The following is a 17,875-nucleotide window of genomic DNA, read 5'->3' as shown; positions in this document are numbered from 1 at the left end:
CTAAACCAAAGAAATTGCTCCAAGCCAGACCGGCTGGTGTGCCGTGGGCTCTCTCCTCCATTTTGGCTCCCCAGTCATGGCCCAAAGGAATGAAGACCACAGGTTAACCAGAGACTGGATGCCCCTGAGCTGTGGCCGCTGCAGCAATATAGCAGGAAGTAGATTCCTTTGCAAAAAAAAAAAGAAAAAAAAAAACCTCCACCCCGCAACCCCCAGTCCCCAGTCCCCACCAAGCTCAGCAAAGGGAGCTAGGTTCAGCTGTCAGTGCCAGAAGCCAGCCACTGCCCCTCCTACCAATGCAAGGTAGGTCTGGGGAGCCCTACAGGCTAAGTCAAACCACAAGCCAAGGAAGACCAGCCCCACCATCAGTTTCTTGAAAAACGGGGTTTATTGATTTTTAAACTGCAAATAGTCGTTACAAAAAGTTTTTTTTTCTTTTAAATAAATTCACACAAAGAAAGAGAAATAGAAAGCGACGGTAGTGACCAGCAAGAGGAATAATAATTACATTCATCTTAATGTGTGTGTGCGCCAGTTCTGTTTACACTAACATTGGAAAACTCCAAACCTGGAATCCAGAACCTCAAATCTGCGAGCGGAATGTCTTGAGATGGGCACGTGGAAGTCAAAGGGTTTCTTTTTTTTCTTTTTTTTTTTTTTCCCTTTTAGAAGCTATACATAAAGTTGTTTTCCTTCTATACTGTCACAGAACTTTTACATACATTCTCAGTCCTAGCTGTGAAAGGCCTAAAGAGAAAGAAACTCAATTTGCAGTCCAACACAAAGGGGGGAATTTCTAAAATAAATAATCCAACAGTTTTTTGCATTTTTTTAAATTAATTTTTCATTTTTTTAAAATAAAATAACCAAAAAAAGTGTAAAGTTACAAAAAATGTTGTTGAAGAATAATATATTAAAACTGTGGAAAAAAAGGAAAAGACACGTCACAAAATTTTAAGATTAATATGAAGATCATAATTTAACATAAAAGAATATATTCTATGGATTTGTCATCCCGATAAATATGAACAAAATTAACAAAAAAAAAGCATAGTTTGGCAATAAATACGTTTTGATAAGTTAAATAAGCTTTTTTATATTGATGTGCAGTGACAAGCAAAATTTTTTGCTCTCCAATTTCTGAAAGTTATATGAAGTTTAAAACCCAGGGAAAGAAGCATGGCGTGAGTGCTCTAAGGGTAGACCTACCGTATTCTAGAGCAAAAACCATTAAAGCTACTTCTACAGGAAATCGTTTTACACAGATATTGTATGTGGAATGAATACCATTAACTGCTCACCCCTTACATGATTTTTTTTAAGCTTTTCTCTCTTTTTCTGTTGTTGTTTTTTTTAAAGATGTCACATATGAACTGGGGAACTTTAGCACCAAAATCAAGTCTCTCATAGTCCATCTAGCTTCCCCTTCCTCCCCACTTAAAAAAAAAAAAAAAAAAAAAAAAAAAAAGATTAAATCACAAAAGTCCCACTTATATCAAAATCTTCACTGCTTTTTCAGCCTTCCTTCCTGCAGACCTACACAAACCCAGGCAAGATTAGTCAACAGGGGTCCGGGTTGGGAAGAAAAAAGGTTTTGAATCTCGAGACAAGTTTCCCCAAAAACCCAAGTCCGGCAACGACTCTTCTAAAGGGAGGGGACAACTCTCTACTGGGAAGAGGAGGAAGTGTGCGGGAGACCAAAGGAAGGGAAGGTGCGCTTGGGTCGCCAGTGGGGGGAGCTGCTGGTTCTGGGTCTCCCCCCTCCCCCTCCCATGGGCAGAGGCTCCGGGAGGCCCACGGGTGCCCCCTGGCGCTGAAGAGGTAATGTAGTCACAGTGACAAAGTTAGATAACAAGGCACTAAGTTGCTTCTGTAAACTGTTACTGCTTTTTCTTTTGTGATTTGGCACTTAAGGCTTAAGCCGGAAAAAAAAGGCATCTACTGACAAATATGGGACTTGTCTGTTATGCGTGATGAGTGGGTGATAAAATTGAGGGAGGGGTTTCAAGCCAGAGGAAGCTACTGACAAATTGACTTGTCCTTATGTTAGGAGGGGAAAGGGGAGGGGGGGGCATTCCAAGGTTCTGGGGAAGGGGATGAGCTTAACCTTGTTAATGTAGGGGTTGTGGGGAATGGGGTGGGTAGTGGTGAGGGTATGGGATGAGGGTGGGGGAGAAGGAAGTGGAGGCGGGGGTCCCTCCCTACCCTGGTTTAGTCATCTGAGATGGAAAGTCTGCTGAAAATGGGCAGGCGTCTTGAGTTGTCCAAGGTGGGGGAGTCTGAGCCACTGTGGCTGCTGCTGGAGCTGCTCAGGTAGCCCTCCTGGTCCGAGAGAGAATCCTGAGGGCTGGGGGGAGAGTCAAACATGTGAGGGGACTCAGACATGGGCCTGAAGAGGAAGGTGGTGGGGGAGCCACCCCCAGGCAGCCCCATACTAGGAGCAAAGAGGCTGGCCAGCTCCTGGCTGGAGAAAGCAAAGGGGTTATTGGTGCCATCCGGCAGGGTAGGTGAGCCCAGGAGGTCATCGGCGCTCAGGATTGGGGGTGGGGTGATGGACGTGGGGCTGTCCAGCAGCCCCGTGGCAGCGGCGGTGGCAGCGGCACTGGGAAACCCAGCAAAGCTAAAGCTATGCTGGAGGCGGGGACGGTCAGCGGAGAGGTCCCGGGCCCCGGCCAGGGCGCGGCGCTCCTCAGCGTTGTGGATGAAGTGGCAGCGGGGCCCATAGGGGCAAAAGCCGATGGTATGGAAGGTGCGGCACAGCTCCGTCTTGTACTTGGGATGGCGGGTCAGGCTGCGGAGCTCGTGGATGCCGTGAGCGAACTGGCACTTGTCCCCGTACTTACAGGCGCCGTTTTCCTCAAAGGGGCGGCACAGCTCCGTCTTGTAGCGGCTGGAGTTGACCTGGCCACTCCCGGGCTGCTTCTGGGTGGGCAGCAGCCGCTCGCCCCCTTCAGAGAAAGAGCGATCTCGGAAGCGGCTGTCCCGAGAGCTCAGAGCCGGAGCTGGCTCACCCTTGAGGCTGCTGAGGAGCTGGTTCTGGTGGAACTTGGAGCTGGGCAGGGTGACTGAGTGCCTCCGAGGGAAGCCTCCGCCAGCAGGGGTACCCACTGCCTTCCTGTCCAGCAGGCAGCCCCCTGCACTGGGAGTACTGTAGTTGAGCATCTTGTTACCCTGGGGGGAAGAGAGAGAAGGAAAAAGATGGTTAGTGAGGACATCCACAAGGCCAGAGAAGGGCACCCACTAAGAATGACCCCCTCCACAATCTGAAATGTCCTTCTCCCTAAAGAACCAGCTCCACCTCTGCTCCTTCAAGCCCCCTTCCCTCTCTTTCTCCCACACACCAGCCACCTAGGTTTATTTTGGCCCCATGCATAAGAAACTGCAAACCCTGGCTAACAATTATTTTATGTGTGCATTCTGCTCCATGCCAACCCCTGAAATGCACCTTCATATCCTCTATCAACAAAGTTATCATTTTTATCTATAAAATCCAACTTCTTTGCCCCCCAAACAGATTCCTCAAAGCGCAACCCTCTAGATACTCCCCCACCCCAACACGACTAGGCAAATCCCAGAAAGAAGAGTAAACCTGAGCCAAGTCCCCTCTTAATCAGTCCCTGCTTAATTGATAGCCCCTTCCCGGACAACATGGCCCAAGACTCAACTTCCTCCTTCAGAAGTGTTCCCTTCCCCTGGCAACAGGTTTATAGATTGTCTGTACTTGTTCTTGCTGGAAGGAGGTCCTGATCTGAGGTTGTTGTTAGAGATGTGATACCTGAAAACACAAACTCATGGCCCCAGGCTCCTGGAAGGGGTACCCTGGATGGGCTTATCTCCCACCGTTCCCCACCCCCATCACTGGGAAGATGCCTGTGCACTTGGTTTCCTGGCTGAGAGAGAGGCTTGGATAGGAGCACCAGTGTTTAATCTAGAACTGCAAAGCCCAGATGGGAAGGAAAGGAAGAGGCACACTCCACACCCACCCAGCACCCTGCAGTAGTGAGAAGACTTGGGGTGGGGGAGCAACACTGCCAGGGTTCTGTTCCAGTGGTGCCTTGGTCACCTGCCCAAACTGTACCTAAGATTTGGAAAGGGTGCCGGTGGGGGACCTGAGGGATGGCTTCCCCACCCATGTGGGTGTCATTGTGCAAATTCTAAAGTTGGTCCCTAAGGATCAGCAGCAGGGGATTGGGAATCTGTAACCACAACCACCCCACAGAGCGGATTACAGGAACCCAGTTGCGAGCTGGTTCTCAACAATGAGGTTCATTTAAAAAGTCCTCCGGGAGGAGGGGGTGAAAAAAGAGAAATAGATCAAAGAGCTGGAGAGCCGGGCAGAGAAGAGCCCTGAGCTCAGGCAGCAGCCTGGTTTGTGGTGTTTAGAAGGTAGGGAAGGAAGGAAACTGAAAATTCAAACTTTTTGATGTTGTTCTTCAGCTACTCGGAGTGCCTGCACCCCAACCCTGCAGCCCTGGGGCCTTGGCAGCTGTGCCTACAGGAGCAGCAAGCTGGGAAAAGAGAGCAACATGACCCGACGTGTTTAAGAGAAGGCAAAACACTTCACCAATTAAAAGTAGCCTAGCAGCTTCACCCTTTCAAACAGGGGGGAGAGGGATGGGAAAAAAATTTAACAACATCTCTAAGCTTTTGTTATGTACTTTTCAGCCACACTCCTAGAACATTCCGCGTTGAAAACTTGTTTTTTCAACACGGCTGACAAGCTACCCGGTTTAGAAAGACCCCCTAAGTCCTTACTGGAGGGGGATTCTGGAGCCCAGGCAGCATTTTGTCACGCATCCCCCAGCCACCAGCCTGGCAACCCAGGTAAGCAGGTCCACCAACTTTCACCCCCAAAGTTTGCACCGCGATCTGTTATCGCAGGAGGAAGCCCAGCTGAGCTGCAGCGGACACAAATCCCACTGCAAACTTGCTTTGCTACATCTTTATGAATCAACTCTTGGCCTTTTTTTTTTTTTTTCCCTGCAGATCCCCAACTTCCTCAAAGCAGAGAGAGAAATCTCCCAGCAAGACATCATCCCGAGACTCACTTCCCTGAAGGACCCCCCACGCAACACTAACATCTCAAGGGCCGGCAATGGTGCTGAGCGCATACAGAGGAAACGAGTAGTCCAGCAAACCCCGGCTCAAGCAGCACATTATGTTGCCCAAAACTTGTCCCAATCCCGGCTAGTCCCAAGAGCCACGCCTCGCAAACCTCGCCCCCCCAAAACTCTGCTCCCCAGATTCACATGTAATCCCACCGGGAACTGTTGAAACTCAAAGAGTGCGGAGGACAGGGTCAAATTCCTTCAAAGTGGGGAAATGCGGACGGAGAGAAGAGCCGTCTCCCTTCTTTACCCTCTACCCGCTGCGTCCCAAGAACCTAACTTTCAGAGGTTCTTCTTTTAAGCAAAAGAAAAAGACTTTCTGAAAAAGAAACGCTCCGCCCCACTTTACCTTGCATAAAACTTCGCTCAAGTCGAAGATGGTGGCAGACACGAGGGTGGTGGTCATCGTGGGAGCTCGCACGGGGCAGGGGCGCGAGGATCTGGTGTGTCGTGAAGGTCCCGGTGCAGGGAAGGCGCAGCCTCCGGCTCTCCGGTCTGGAGTCCCACACGCCTGCTCCCGGCGCCCCTCGCCTTTCTGACTCTCCCGGGCTGCGGCGCGCAAAGCCCAATTTATAAAGTTTCAGATTTGGTGGGCTGGGGGGGAAGGAGGAGCTTTAAACTTATTTAAATGAGGAAGAGGAGGAAAAAAAGTTGATTGACACTGAGGTTGAATCAGCCATGCGGTCAAGCGAGGGGGGGGGCGGGGGAGGGAAGAAACTTTCAAAAGGAAGAAGGGGGAGGGGAGACGAGGAAAGAAGGCGGAAAAAAAAAAAAAAAAACCCACTCCGAGCCGCGCACAACTTTTTTTTCTTAAAGAGGAAAAGTTTCGAGTCGGCGGGCTCCGCTCCCCGGCGCTTTGGGCGCCCCTCCCTGGGGCCGCGCGGCGCAGAGGGGGAGGGGATCGCCCCCCCTTTGTCAGCCTTGGAGCGCGGCTCTGTGACATCACTCATTCCACCCCCTTCGGAGTTCTTGTTGTTGTGTTGTTGTTTTTTGTCGGGCAGGAAGGCGGGCTCGACTTTCTCTTTTTGTGAGCGGGAGCTGAAGCCTGTCCCGAGTGCCCGGGCTGCGGTTTCCATCTTGAGCTAGTCTCCATTGAAACTTCTCCAAGTGCCGGCACAACTTACCTTTCCCCGACTCCTCTGTCCCCACTGGGCTCCCCTTCGCAAACCCGGCCAGGCAAGGAGATTGGAAATTTGGAGCAGCCAGAACGTTCAAGTCTAGGGTTTTATGGTTTTTTGGGTTTTTTGTTTGTTTGTTTTTTGCTCCAGGCCGACTGGTGGGGGGAATAGAGAAACTTTTTTCCCCTGCTAGGACCTAGCCTGGCGGGGGCGAGGACAGCACGATTTAGTTCGCCGCACGCGTCTACACTCGCGCTCGCCTGGCAGCCGGAGCTCTCCGGGTGTGGGCGGGAGGGGGGATGCGTTGCGAAAAAGACCACCGCCCGGGAAGACTGTTAATTTTAGCAGACCTAGGCGTGGCCTTTCTTACATGCCTCCAATCTTTAAACTTTTTAAATACAGAAAACCCTGACTCTTTCGTCGGCACCCCTTCCGCCCCGCAGGAAAAAAAAAAAAAAAAAAAATCCACTGAGCAACGAACCACTTTCCTCCTCCCCACACAAAACCCCAGACGTTGGAACAGTGAGAAAAAAAAAGTTACTTCGGTAAGAATGAAGGTAAAGAAGTGGGGGAGGCGACACTTTTAACTTATTGTTGCTTCTCTCCCGCCACCACGAGAACGGAACATATGGCTTGTCACCCTGTGCTGTTTTGGGGGGAGGGGACATGGGAGCCAGGAAACCGAAGGGCCCGCAATGAATTATTACTCCTTTAAAAACGATATGTACTTATTTCCCGTTAAGTTCGAATGCTCCCCCCATTCACCCAAATACAAAGTTGTTAACGGGTCCCCCACCCGCTCCCCGCGCCTTGGCCCTGGTGCTGGAGTGAAGACCTAGGCGGAAATCGCGGGTAGGGCCGCCTCCTCGGCCCTCGCACGTTTCTTCCCAGCACTGAAGGCCGCCGGGTCTGTTATGAAACCCCGTGAGCCGAGCGGCTGCGAGCGAGTTCCATTGCAATGTAATTAGGTCACCCCATTATGGGCACGTTTCTTTGGAAAGGATGGGGCGGGCGGAGCACAGCGCTCGAGTCGCACCCCCCCCAAAACACACACACACACACACACACACACACCCCACTACTGCATTTCTTATTTATTCGTCAACCACTGGGCAAACCCAGGGAAACCTTCCAAATCACAACTGTTTTAAGATCCGGTTGTTTTCCCAACTTTACGAAACACACAACTTCTGCTGCAGCCACGAACCTTCGTCATTCCCAATGGGGTCTGCTTTTATTTATGCCTCCTCTGACTTGAATTGATGGCCCCCATTTTTAATCAGGCTGCTGCCCCTTTTTCTGCCGCGGCTGTCCAGCCGCCTGTTGCTTCTCCCCCCCCCGCTCCCATTTTTCATCTTCCCTTGAAATCTGGCAAGCGCCAGGAAGGGAAATAACTTCCATCCACCTTAATTTAAATCACTCGCGTGTATAGGTTTCTTTCTTAAGGGGATGTTGCTCGATCCTTTCCCCAGCTCCAACAAGTGGGGGGTGCATTTCGTGCAGTTTCTTGGTGATGAGGTAATGAGTTCCAGATTTCAGGACAGAGCAGGGTGAGCGTTAAAACCACAAGGTTCGTCTGAGTCCTGATGTGAAGTTATTTCGGTTTCTTTCTCCCTCCCACCCCGCAAAGGCTGGGGTCTAACTCAGGAGGGCTCGCGAAGCTCAGCTGGGGGTCCCGGGAGGCGAGTGGAGAAGTGAGGGGGAAGGGGACCCGGGGCGGGCAGGGCCACCTTCCCGGTCCAGGGCCGGTCCCCACGGGGCGCGGGCTGTCCCTGCGCTCCCTCCCGCGGCAGTGGGACGGGCGAGCCACACCCTCGCGGGGCCCCGGCGCCCCGGGCTGACTAAAAAGTCGTTTTTATCAAAAAGAAAGACGATTCCTCGAATTTCCTCGCCCGGTCCAACTCGCGCCGCGCCCCCCCTCCCCCGTCCCGGGCGCGGGCTGGGCGGGCGGCGGCCGGCCTGTCCGGCTCGCTGCGAGTTGTTTACCGGCCCGCCGACCGCCCGGGTTTGTGCCAGCTCCCAGAGCCCGTCTCTATAATTAAACTCTTCTTTTAATTGTCGGGTTGAAACGTCACTTAGGGGACTTTCCAAGGGTGAGAGAGCAGAGAGGAGGGCGCGAGCTCCTTAACCCTTCGCTGACCCGGCGTCCCTGCCGCGGCCGCCCGGGTGGGGCGGGGGTCTGCGGCCGGGCGCGCGGCCCCTCCGGGACGTGCCCGCAGGAGGGCCGGCAGGAACCCCCGCGAGCGGCCACCGGGACAGGGAGGCCTTCTCGAGGGCGCCCGCCCTCCCGCTCCAGCGCGGCCGCCCCTTCGCCTGCACTGCAGCCTCCAACCGGGAGGCGGTGGGCCGCCACTGCGCGCGCGCCCCATGCGCGGGGAGCGAGTCCGCGAGGGGAGGGGCGGGGAGGGGCGGGGCGGGGCGGGCCAGGTAGCTTGGCTTGGGTGGGGGTGGGGCCGTAAAGTGCGTGAAAGGCGGAAAGTGAAAGTCCTCGAAAGGAAGGAGGCGCGGCTTCTACGTTCGTCCGCAAATCCCGAGCCTGGGCTCACCTCCTGGCAGATAGGAGTGTGTGCCGAGCGCTGGGCCGCGGACCCCCGCCACGGGTCACCCGCGGCTCTCGATGCACCAGCTCCCCAAGAGCCCAGCGGCGCTGCACCTCCTCCCAAGCTTCGGGTCGTTTGCAAAATCTTCCAGGTTCTTCGGATTGGGACCTGCCTGTCCTCCAACCTCTGCTACCTGGGGCCGCCTCGAGGTCCCTGGGTTAGAGAGAGAGAGGGAGGTCCGACCGATTTGGGCCCCTAGAGTCACCCGGGTTAGGGTGACCTATTGTGTTTGAAGAATGCAGATTCTTCAGCTAGAACCCAGGTCCAGTGAGTCAGACGCTCTGGGGTGGGGCCAAGAATTTGCATATTTTGGTAAATGCCCTGCCAGTAACAAACATTAAGGTTTATAATCAATGGTCCGTCCAGGACAGTTTAGTCGGGGGCGGGGGGGGGGGGGGCGGGGAGAGGAGATCCAGGAACCAAATAACCAAACCCTAGCTCTGCAAGTCTGAACTGTGAACTTTTTCTTTTTTTTTTTGGAAATGAAGTCTCTTTTGTTGCCCAGGCTTTTCGTCTAACTCCTGCCCTCAAGTGAGCCTGAGGAAGAGCCGGTTGGTCAGGGTGAAACCATGGGAATTTGCCGCCTCGCTGAAAAATACCTGAGTATAGTCACAAGGATTTCTGAAAACAACTAGATCCCTGGGACACTGTGGATAGACAGCAGAAGCCAGTCTCCTGTCTTCTCAAAGCCCTCAAGTCCTCAGAACGCGGAGTGGGCATCAATCAACTGTCAGCATCCTCCTGAACCGCGGGGCCTAGGAGAGGGCATTGAGGGTCTACTGCCAATGCAGCAGGCATGGGCAGCACTGCATGGTGTCCCGAACCGTTGACTGCACCTCAGGGAGCAGGCCACCTCCTGCCAGGACACTGAGAATCCAGCCAACTCCAGGCCTGGGAGGGTGTCAGTGCCTTGAAGTGGGACATTTAAACCTCATTCTTAGGTCAATTGTTTTACTACTTTCCCTACAGAGATGTTCCAGAGTTGAGTCTCCAGGCTAGCCCACATCTTCACCTCCCCACACCTGCTTGGCGGCCCTGTCTAGGACAAACCCTTAGTCCACCGTCATCTGAGTCCATTTTGGTGGGGGTTTTGTTTGTTTTGTACTGAGGATTGAACCCAGAGGCCCACTACCATTGAGCTACATCCAGAGCCCTTTTCATTTTTGAGACAGGGTCTTATTGAATTGCTGAGACTGCCCTTGAGTTTGAGATGTCTTGCCTAAGCTCCTGAGTCACTGGGATTGCCGGCATAAACCATCTAGCCCAGTCATAATCTGATTCTTCCTATAGCCTTGACTTTCACTGTCATTGCTTCGCCAACCTCCTTTCCCCCAGGGCACTACCTGTGCTCTAGTCAGTTTTAGAAGGAAATAAGCCATCTTCCTCCTGCCCCAGGGCTTTTGCACATGAAAATCCTGTTGGCCCATGACAATTCCAAATCATTCTTTAAAACAACTCAAGCATCACTTCCTCTGTGAACATTCTTGACCTCCACCTCCCCCACCAAGATAAGGTATCTATCCTCATGGAATGTTCATTGAGTAGTCAGTTCAGTTTGTGAGCATACATTGATTCTGGTAATTTTATTTTTTAACACCTATTTAAATGGTGTACAGATTTTTAAATTTTTTTTTTTTTTTTTTTTGTACTAGGGATTGAATCCAGGAGTGCTTTACCCATTCTTTTTTTTTTATTTACTTTTTAAAATATTTTTTCGTTGTCAATGGACCTTTATGTGGTGCTGAGGATCAAACCCATTGCCATAAACTTGCCAGGCAAGCACTGTTCCACTGAGCCACAGTCCCAGCCCTTTTTTTTAAAGACAGGATCTTGCTAAATTACTGAGGCTGGCCTTCAGATTTGCTATCCTCCTGCCTCAGCCTCCCAAGTAACTGGGATTATAGTGTGTACCACCAAACCTGACTGGTGTATAGATCTATGAATGTTAACAAACAGATTCATGTAATACCATCACAATCCGGGGATAGAACAGTTCCATCATGCCCCCAAACTCCCTCCAACCATCCTTTTGTAGTCAAGCCCTTCTCCATCTCTACTCTGTGGCACTACTGATCTGTTCTCTATCACTGTAATTTTGTGTTTTCCACAGTGTCATATAAGTAGAATCTTACAGAATTTATGATTTCACACAGCCTTTGAGATTTAACCATGTTGTTGTTTGTATCACTTGTTCATTCCTTTTTATTGTTAAATAGTATTTCACTGTATGAGTATACAATAGTTTAACCATTCACCTGTTGAAGGACATTGGATTATTTCCAGCTTTTGATCATTACAAATAGAGCTGCCATAAACGTGTACAGGTTTTTGTGTGAACATAAGTTCTTATGCCTCTAGAGTAAATAAGTAGGAGTGAGATATCCGGGTCACATGGTAAGTCTATGCCAGAATTAACTTAAACACTGCCAAGCCACTTTTCACAATGGCCTTACCATTTTGTATCTCCAACAGCAACGTGTGAATGTCTGAGAGTCCAGATGCTTCACATCCTCAGTACTTAAAATTGTCACTGCTTTTCACTTTCATCATTCTAAGAGGTATCTAGTGATGTCTTATTGTGGTTTTAATTTGCATCTTTAATAACCAATGATATTGAATATCAGTTCATATGTCTAATTGCCATCTGCATATATTCTTTGATGAAATGTCCATTCCAGTCTTTTATCCATTTTTTTAGTTGGGTCATTTATTCTCTGTTGAGTTTTGATAATTCTTTATATATTCTAGATAGTACCTTGTCGGATTTGTGAATTGCAAATATTTTCTAAGTCTGCACCTTTTCATTCTTTGAACAAAGTACCTGTCACAAAGCAAAAGTTTTTCACTTTAATAAAGTATAATTTATAAGTTTTATCTTTTGTGGATCATGCTTTTGGTATCACAACTAACGACTCTTTGCCTAATCCCAGGTCATTGAGATTTCCTGTTTTTTTATAGAAGTTTGTATATCTTTCAGGTCAGTTGTTAGGTGTGTAATTTTGTAATTATTCTATCTTCTTGCTGTATCGAAAATTTTATTAATATATAATGTCCCTCTTTGTCTCCTGTAACTTTTTTTACTTAAAACCTATAATGTGCAGGGCACAATGGTGCACTGCTATAATCCCAGTGACGAGGGAGGCTGAGGCAAGAGGATCACAAGTTCAAAGCCAGCTTCAGCAACTTAGTGAAACCCTGTCTCTCAAAATTTAAAAAAAAAAAAAAAAAAAAAGGCTGGGGATGTGGTTAAGCACCCTGGGATTCAATCCCTGGTGCCAAAAAATAAAAATAAAAAATAAAACCTATATCATCTGCTCTCTTAGTATCTGCATTGATTGTGTTTGATTGTGTTTGTGTGTGTGTGTGTGTGTGTGTGTGTGTGTGTGTATGCACTCATGCATGCTGTAGATGGAACCCAGGGCCTTGTGCATGCTAAGCACAAACTCTACCACTGAGCTACATCCCTAGCCCCAGGAATATCTTTTCCTGTCTTTCACTTGCAATCTATTTGTGCCTTTGGATCTAAAGTGAGTTTCTCATGTATAGTACACAGTTGGATCATGGTTTTAAAATCCATTTGGCAAGTTCAGTTTTTGTTGGTTAGTTGATTGGTTTGGTTTGGCTTCATTGTGTTAGTTTGTTTGTTTGTTTGCAGTACTACGGATTGAATCCAGAGGTGCTTTGCCACTGACCTACACCCCGAGTACTTTTTTTTTTTAAGATGGGTTTTGCTAAATTATTCTAAGCTGTCTCATATCTGCAACCCTCCTGCCTTAACTTCCCAAGTGTCTGGGATTCCACGAGTGCACCACTTCCCCCTGCTCCAATCTGTTTTCGGATAAGACAGTTTAGTTCATTTACATTTAAAGTGATTATTAATGAGGAGGGACTTCATTCTGTTATTTCACTATTTTCTAGATGCCTTAGAACTATATTGTCCCTTATTTTCCCACATTACTACAGCAGTCCCCCTTCAAGGGAAATACCTTCCAAGACACCCCACCATGGATGTCTGAAACCAGATAGTACCAAAAACTACATACACCTCTGATAAAGTTTAATTCATAAATTAAATAAGGAATTAACAGCAATAGAACAATTATACCAAATGCTATAATAAAATCAAAATATTGTATTGTGTACCCTTCTTGTGGTATGAGATAATACAGTGACTATGTAATGAAATAAAGTGAGGTAAATTGTGACATAGAATTGGCTTCTAGGTAAAAGTTGCTTGAATATAAGCACTGTGATACCGCCAGTCAGTCTGATAACTGGAATGGCTAAGTGAAGAACAGGTAGGTAGTTTACATAGCATGGATACCTTTGACAAAAAGTTGAGTCCTAGGCAGGATGCACCTGTACATCGTGAGATTTAATCACACCACTCAGAATAATATACAACTTAAAACAGAAATTACGGGTTTGTCATTTGTTTTTTAAGATAGAGATCTCACTAAGCTGCTGAGGCTGGCCTTGATCTTGCAATCCTCCTGCCTCAGCCTCCTAAACTGCTGGGGATTACAGGCAAGTGCCACCGTGCCTGGCCTTATTTTTTATTTTGAGGCAGGATCTCACTAAATTGCCCAGACTGGCCTTGAACTTGTGATCCTCCTCCACAGACTCCTAAGTAGCTCAGATTACAAGTGTGCATGATCCTGCCTGACTAATAATTCTTTTAAATGTGTTAAACTATTAAATTATGTAGAAAACAAATTGTGGAATTACAAACCAAACTTATAATACTAGCTTTTAGATTAATAATTATCTTAAATTAATCTACATCATGTAGAAAGCGGGCTGTGGATATAGTGCAGTGGTATAGTGCCGGCTTAGTATATATGAGGCCCTGGGTTTGATCCCTAGTAGCACCCCCCCAAAAAAAAAAATCATGTAGAAAAAAAATGGAGGTATGAATTGTTAAAATTATACTAGCTTTTATGATTTCCCAACTATTTACCTTTGTAAGATCTTCATTTATTTGTATGACTTCAAGTTGCTATCTGGTATCCTTTATTCCACTTTGAATGATACACTTGAAAAAAAAAAACTTTCTTTTTTTTTTTTTTTTTTTGAGACAGTGTCTTACTATTCTGTTCAGGCTGACCTCAAATTCCTGGGTTTAAGGGATCCTCCTGCCTCAGACTCCTGAGTATCTGAGACTATAGTCACACACCACTGCAACCTAGCCCCTTGAGCATTTTTTGCGGATCTAGTGGTAATAAACTCTCAGCTCCTGTCTGTTCAAAAATGTCTTAATTTCTCTCTCTCTCCTTCAAAAGAAGTTTTGCCCAGTATAGGATTCTTATCAGATGGAATTTTTTTCTTTTAACATTTTGAACATATTAACCCACTGCCTCTGACCTACAAGTTTTCTGATAAGAAACCTGCTTATAATCTCATTAAGGATCCCTTATATGTGAGTCGTTTTTCTCTTGCTATTTCCAAGATTCTCTCTTTGTATTGAGTTTTGAGTTTGATTATAATGTGCCTTGGTGTGGGTCTCTAAGTTCATTTTACCTGAGTTTTGCTAAGCACTTTGGATGTTTACATTTAGTCTCCCATCAAATTTGGGAACTTTTCATCCATTATTTCTTCAAATATTCTTTCCACCCCTTTCCTTTTCCTTCTCTATTCTCCTTTTGAGAGTCTCAAAATGTGTACGTTGGTTTGCTTTATGGTGTCCCAGGAGCCCTGTTATGGTTTGGATGCAAGGTGTCCCCCAAAAGCTCACATGTGAGACAATGCAGGAAGGTTCAGAGGAGAAATAATTGGGTTGTAAGAGTCTTAACCCCATCACTGAATTAATCCCTGATGGGATTAATTGAAGTGGGAGGGTGTGGCTGGAGGAGGTGGGAATTGGGGTATGGCTATGGTATATATTTTGTATCTGGAGAGTGAAGTTTTCTCTCTCGCTGTGCCTTCTGATCACCATGTGAGCTGCTTCCCTCTGCCACACTCTTCCACCAAGACGTTCCGCCTCACCTCAAGCCCCAAGGAATGGAGCCAGCCTCGTATGGACCTCTGAAACTGTGAGCCCTCAAACAAACTTTTCCTCCTGCATGATTGTTCTGGTTGGTCATTTAGTCACCACAGAGAAAAAGCTGACTAAAACAGGTCCCTTAAACTTTGTTTACTTTTTTAAAAATTTTCTTTCTGTTCCTCAGACTTGATCATTTCCATTGTCCAATCTTCTAGTTTATTGATTTTTTTCTTCTGTCTCCACAAAACTGTATTTGAATCTCTCCAGTGAATTTTTTATTTCAGTCAGTATACTTTTCAGCTCTGGAATTTTTTTCTTTCTTTTTAGGTTTTTCTATCTCTTTATTGATATTTGTTTTATTAAATAACCCAGCTAATAAATGGGTAAATGAACTAAACAGACACTTCTCAAAAGAAGAAATATAAACGACCAACACATATATGAAAAAATGTTCAACAGTGTTAGCAGCTAGGGAAGTGCAAATCAAAACTACACTCCAGTTAGAGTGACAGCCATCAAGAAAATAAACAATAAATACTGAAAAGAATGTAGAGAAAAGGGAACACTTTTATACTGTTGATGAGGTTGTAAATTAGCACAAGCACTATGGAAATCAGCACAGAGGTCCTCAATAGACTAAGAATGGAACCACCATATTACTCAGCTATACCATTCCTCACTATTTATCCTAAAGAATTGAAGTCAGCATACTATAGCAACACATGCATACCCTTGTTTATAGTAGCACGATTTACAATAGTCAAACTATGGAACCAGTCTAGGTGTCCGTCAATGGATGAATAAATAAAGAAAACACACACACACACACACACACACAATGGAGTTTTATTCAGCTGTAAAAGAATGAGATTATGTCATTTACAGGAAAATGGATGGAACTTGAGAACATTATGTTCAGCAAAATAAGCCAAACTCAGAAAGGGTCATCTGTTTTCTTTCATATGTGGAAGCTAGAGAGGAAAAAGGAAAAAAGAGGTCAGGGGTGGGGCATCTCATGAAAATCAAAGGGAGATCAGTAGAGGAAAAGGACCAGGAGAAGGAAGGAGGGGAGATGAAAGGGAAAATACTGGGGAATGATACTAGCCAAATTATATTGTTTTATTGTGTGCATGAGTGACTATGTAACAATGAATTCCACCATTATGTACAACTGTAATACACCCATAAAAATATGGTGAAAGAATATTTCTGGTTTTTTATATATCATTTTCTTGACTTTATCCACATCTTCCTCCTTTAATCCTTTGACTCCCCCGGCAGCCCCCTGATGCTGGGAATCAATCAAACTAGGCCCTCAAATAAGCTAGGCAAGTACTATACCACTGAGCTATATCTCCTCTTTGAACATTTCTTGTTATTGTTGTTGTTACTGGGGGTTGAACCAGGGAACTCTACCACTGAGCTACAGCCCCAGTCCTTTTCATTTTTTATTTTGAGATAGGGTCTTGCTTAGTTGTTTAGGGCCTTGCTAAGTTGCTGAGGCTGAACTCAAACTTGCTATTCTCCTGGCTTAGCCTCCTGAGTCACTGGGTTTACAGGCATGTGCCACTGCATCTGGCTGTTTCCTAAGCATCTTTTAAAAGAGTTGTCTTAAAGTATTTGTCCAGTAGACTGGCCATCAGATCTTTTTCAAGGAGTGTTCCTGTTCAATTTTTGATGGACCACATTTTCCTGTTTCTTTGTATGTTTGGGGGTTTTTGTTTTTATTTTCTTGTGGAAAACTATGTTTTAATCTAATAATATGGTAACTCTGGAAATTAGATTCCTCCCTTCATCAAGTTTTGCTGGTTTTTGTTATTATTTTTGTTATAGGCTGTCTAACAAGCCAAGGATCAACCTGAAGTATATAAACAAGCTTTTCTCGTGTGTGTGTGTGTGTGTGTGTGTGTGTGTGTGTGTGTGTGTGAGATATTTTTGTTGTGGTTGTTGGCCTGTTCCTTTCCTGGGCATGTGCAGGCACTTCCTAATTTCCCTTGCATATGCAATTGTTTTCTTATGTCCTAGTTCTCAATGGTTGGCTCCCAACAGGGCAGGGGAGGAAAAAAGTGGGGGCAAGAAAGAGCTGGGGGGTGGTATTTACGACAATGGGGAAGGTACAACAATGGCCATCTGCATCACTGTCCACACCGTGAATAGAATTAGCAATCAAAGCACAGATCCCTGATATTTGGAGACCAGGGTCATTTTTTTCCCACCCTGGCTCCCACAAGCTGTGTTCAGGCTGCTCCGGGAACTGCACACAGCTGCTGCTCATGGGACTAGGGGTGGAGGATGGTTAGCAGCTATCATGCTAAGAGCTGAAATGGACCAAAATTAACCACAATTTATGTTCAGCCCTTCTTTGGGAAATTTCAAGGCTTCAGTAGACTCCAGAGTTCCAGAACACTAAGAGTCTGCCCGTGCAATTGTTACCTGGGAAGGGAGACAGACTTCTGGTGTTTTATGCCTATCCACCTCTAAGTCTGCCTAAAGTATGTCATACTCTACCATCTTCCCAGAATCTTCCTCTAATAGTTTTATGTTTCACATTTAGAGCTACAATCCATTTTGAGTTACTTTTTATATGAGATTTAGGTCCAGGTTCATTTGTTTGTCTATGGATGTCAAATTTCAGCACTATTTGTTGAAAATACCATAAATTCTCATTAAATTGTTTTTATACTTTTCTAAAAATCAAATGACCATATTTGTGTGGATCTTTTTATATTTGTGTGGATCTTTTTATTCTGCCCCATTGGTCTCTATGTTTAGCCCTTTATCAATACCATACTGACGATTATTATAGTTTTATAGTAAGCCTTAAAATCAGGTGGTACAATTCCTCCAAATTTTTCTTATTATTTGAAATTGGTTTGGCTATTCTAGTCATTTTGTCTTTTTATATAAATTTCAGAATCAGTTTGTCTATATCTACAAAAAAATCCTATTGGGGACTGGGAGTGTATTTCAGGGCTAGAATGTTTGCCTACTATGCACAAGACTTTGGGTTTGAGTACCAACACTATTAAAAAAATAGTTCTGAGATGTTTATTAGAAATGCATTAA

General features: G+C 46.3%; 1 protein-coding gene across 1 annotated transcript; it reads right to left on the bottom strand.

The window, feature by feature from the left end:
• Window positions 1–605: 605 nt before the first annotated feature.
• ZFP36L1 (ZFP36 ring finger protein like 1) lies at window positions 606–5,669 on the bottom strand. The gene is made up of 2 exons (XM_079127700.1): window positions 5,458–5,669; window positions 606–3,171 (listed from the first exon to the last, which is right to left on the bottom strand). Exons 1-2 carry the CDS (start codon window positions 5,512–5,514, stop codon window positions 2,212–2,214), a joined length of 1,017 nt encoding a protein of 338 aa, XP_078983826.1. The 5' UTR covers window positions 5,515–5,669; the 3' UTR covers window positions 606–2,211.
• Window positions 5,670–17,875: the final 12,206 nt, after the last annotated feature.

The sequence above is a fragment of the Sciurus vulgaris genome, assembly GCF_902686455.1.
Source record: "Sciurus vulgaris genome assembly, chromosome: 2".
Lineage (NCBI taxonomy): Eukaryota > Metazoa > Chordata > Mammalia > Rodentia > Sciuridae > Sciurus > Sciurus vulgaris.
This window is presented reverse-complemented; position numbering and strand designations above follow the sequence as displayed.

Coding starts and splice junctions, on each gene's coding strand:
- ZFP36L1 (XM_079127700.1), bottom strand. CDS start 5,514: ATGACCACCACCCTCGTGTCTGCCACCATCTTCGACTTGAGCGAAGTT. Junction 3,172..5,457: donor TGAGCGAAGTTTTATGCAAG/GTAAAGTGGGGC, acceptor TCTTCCCCCCAG/GGTAACAAGATGCTCAACTA.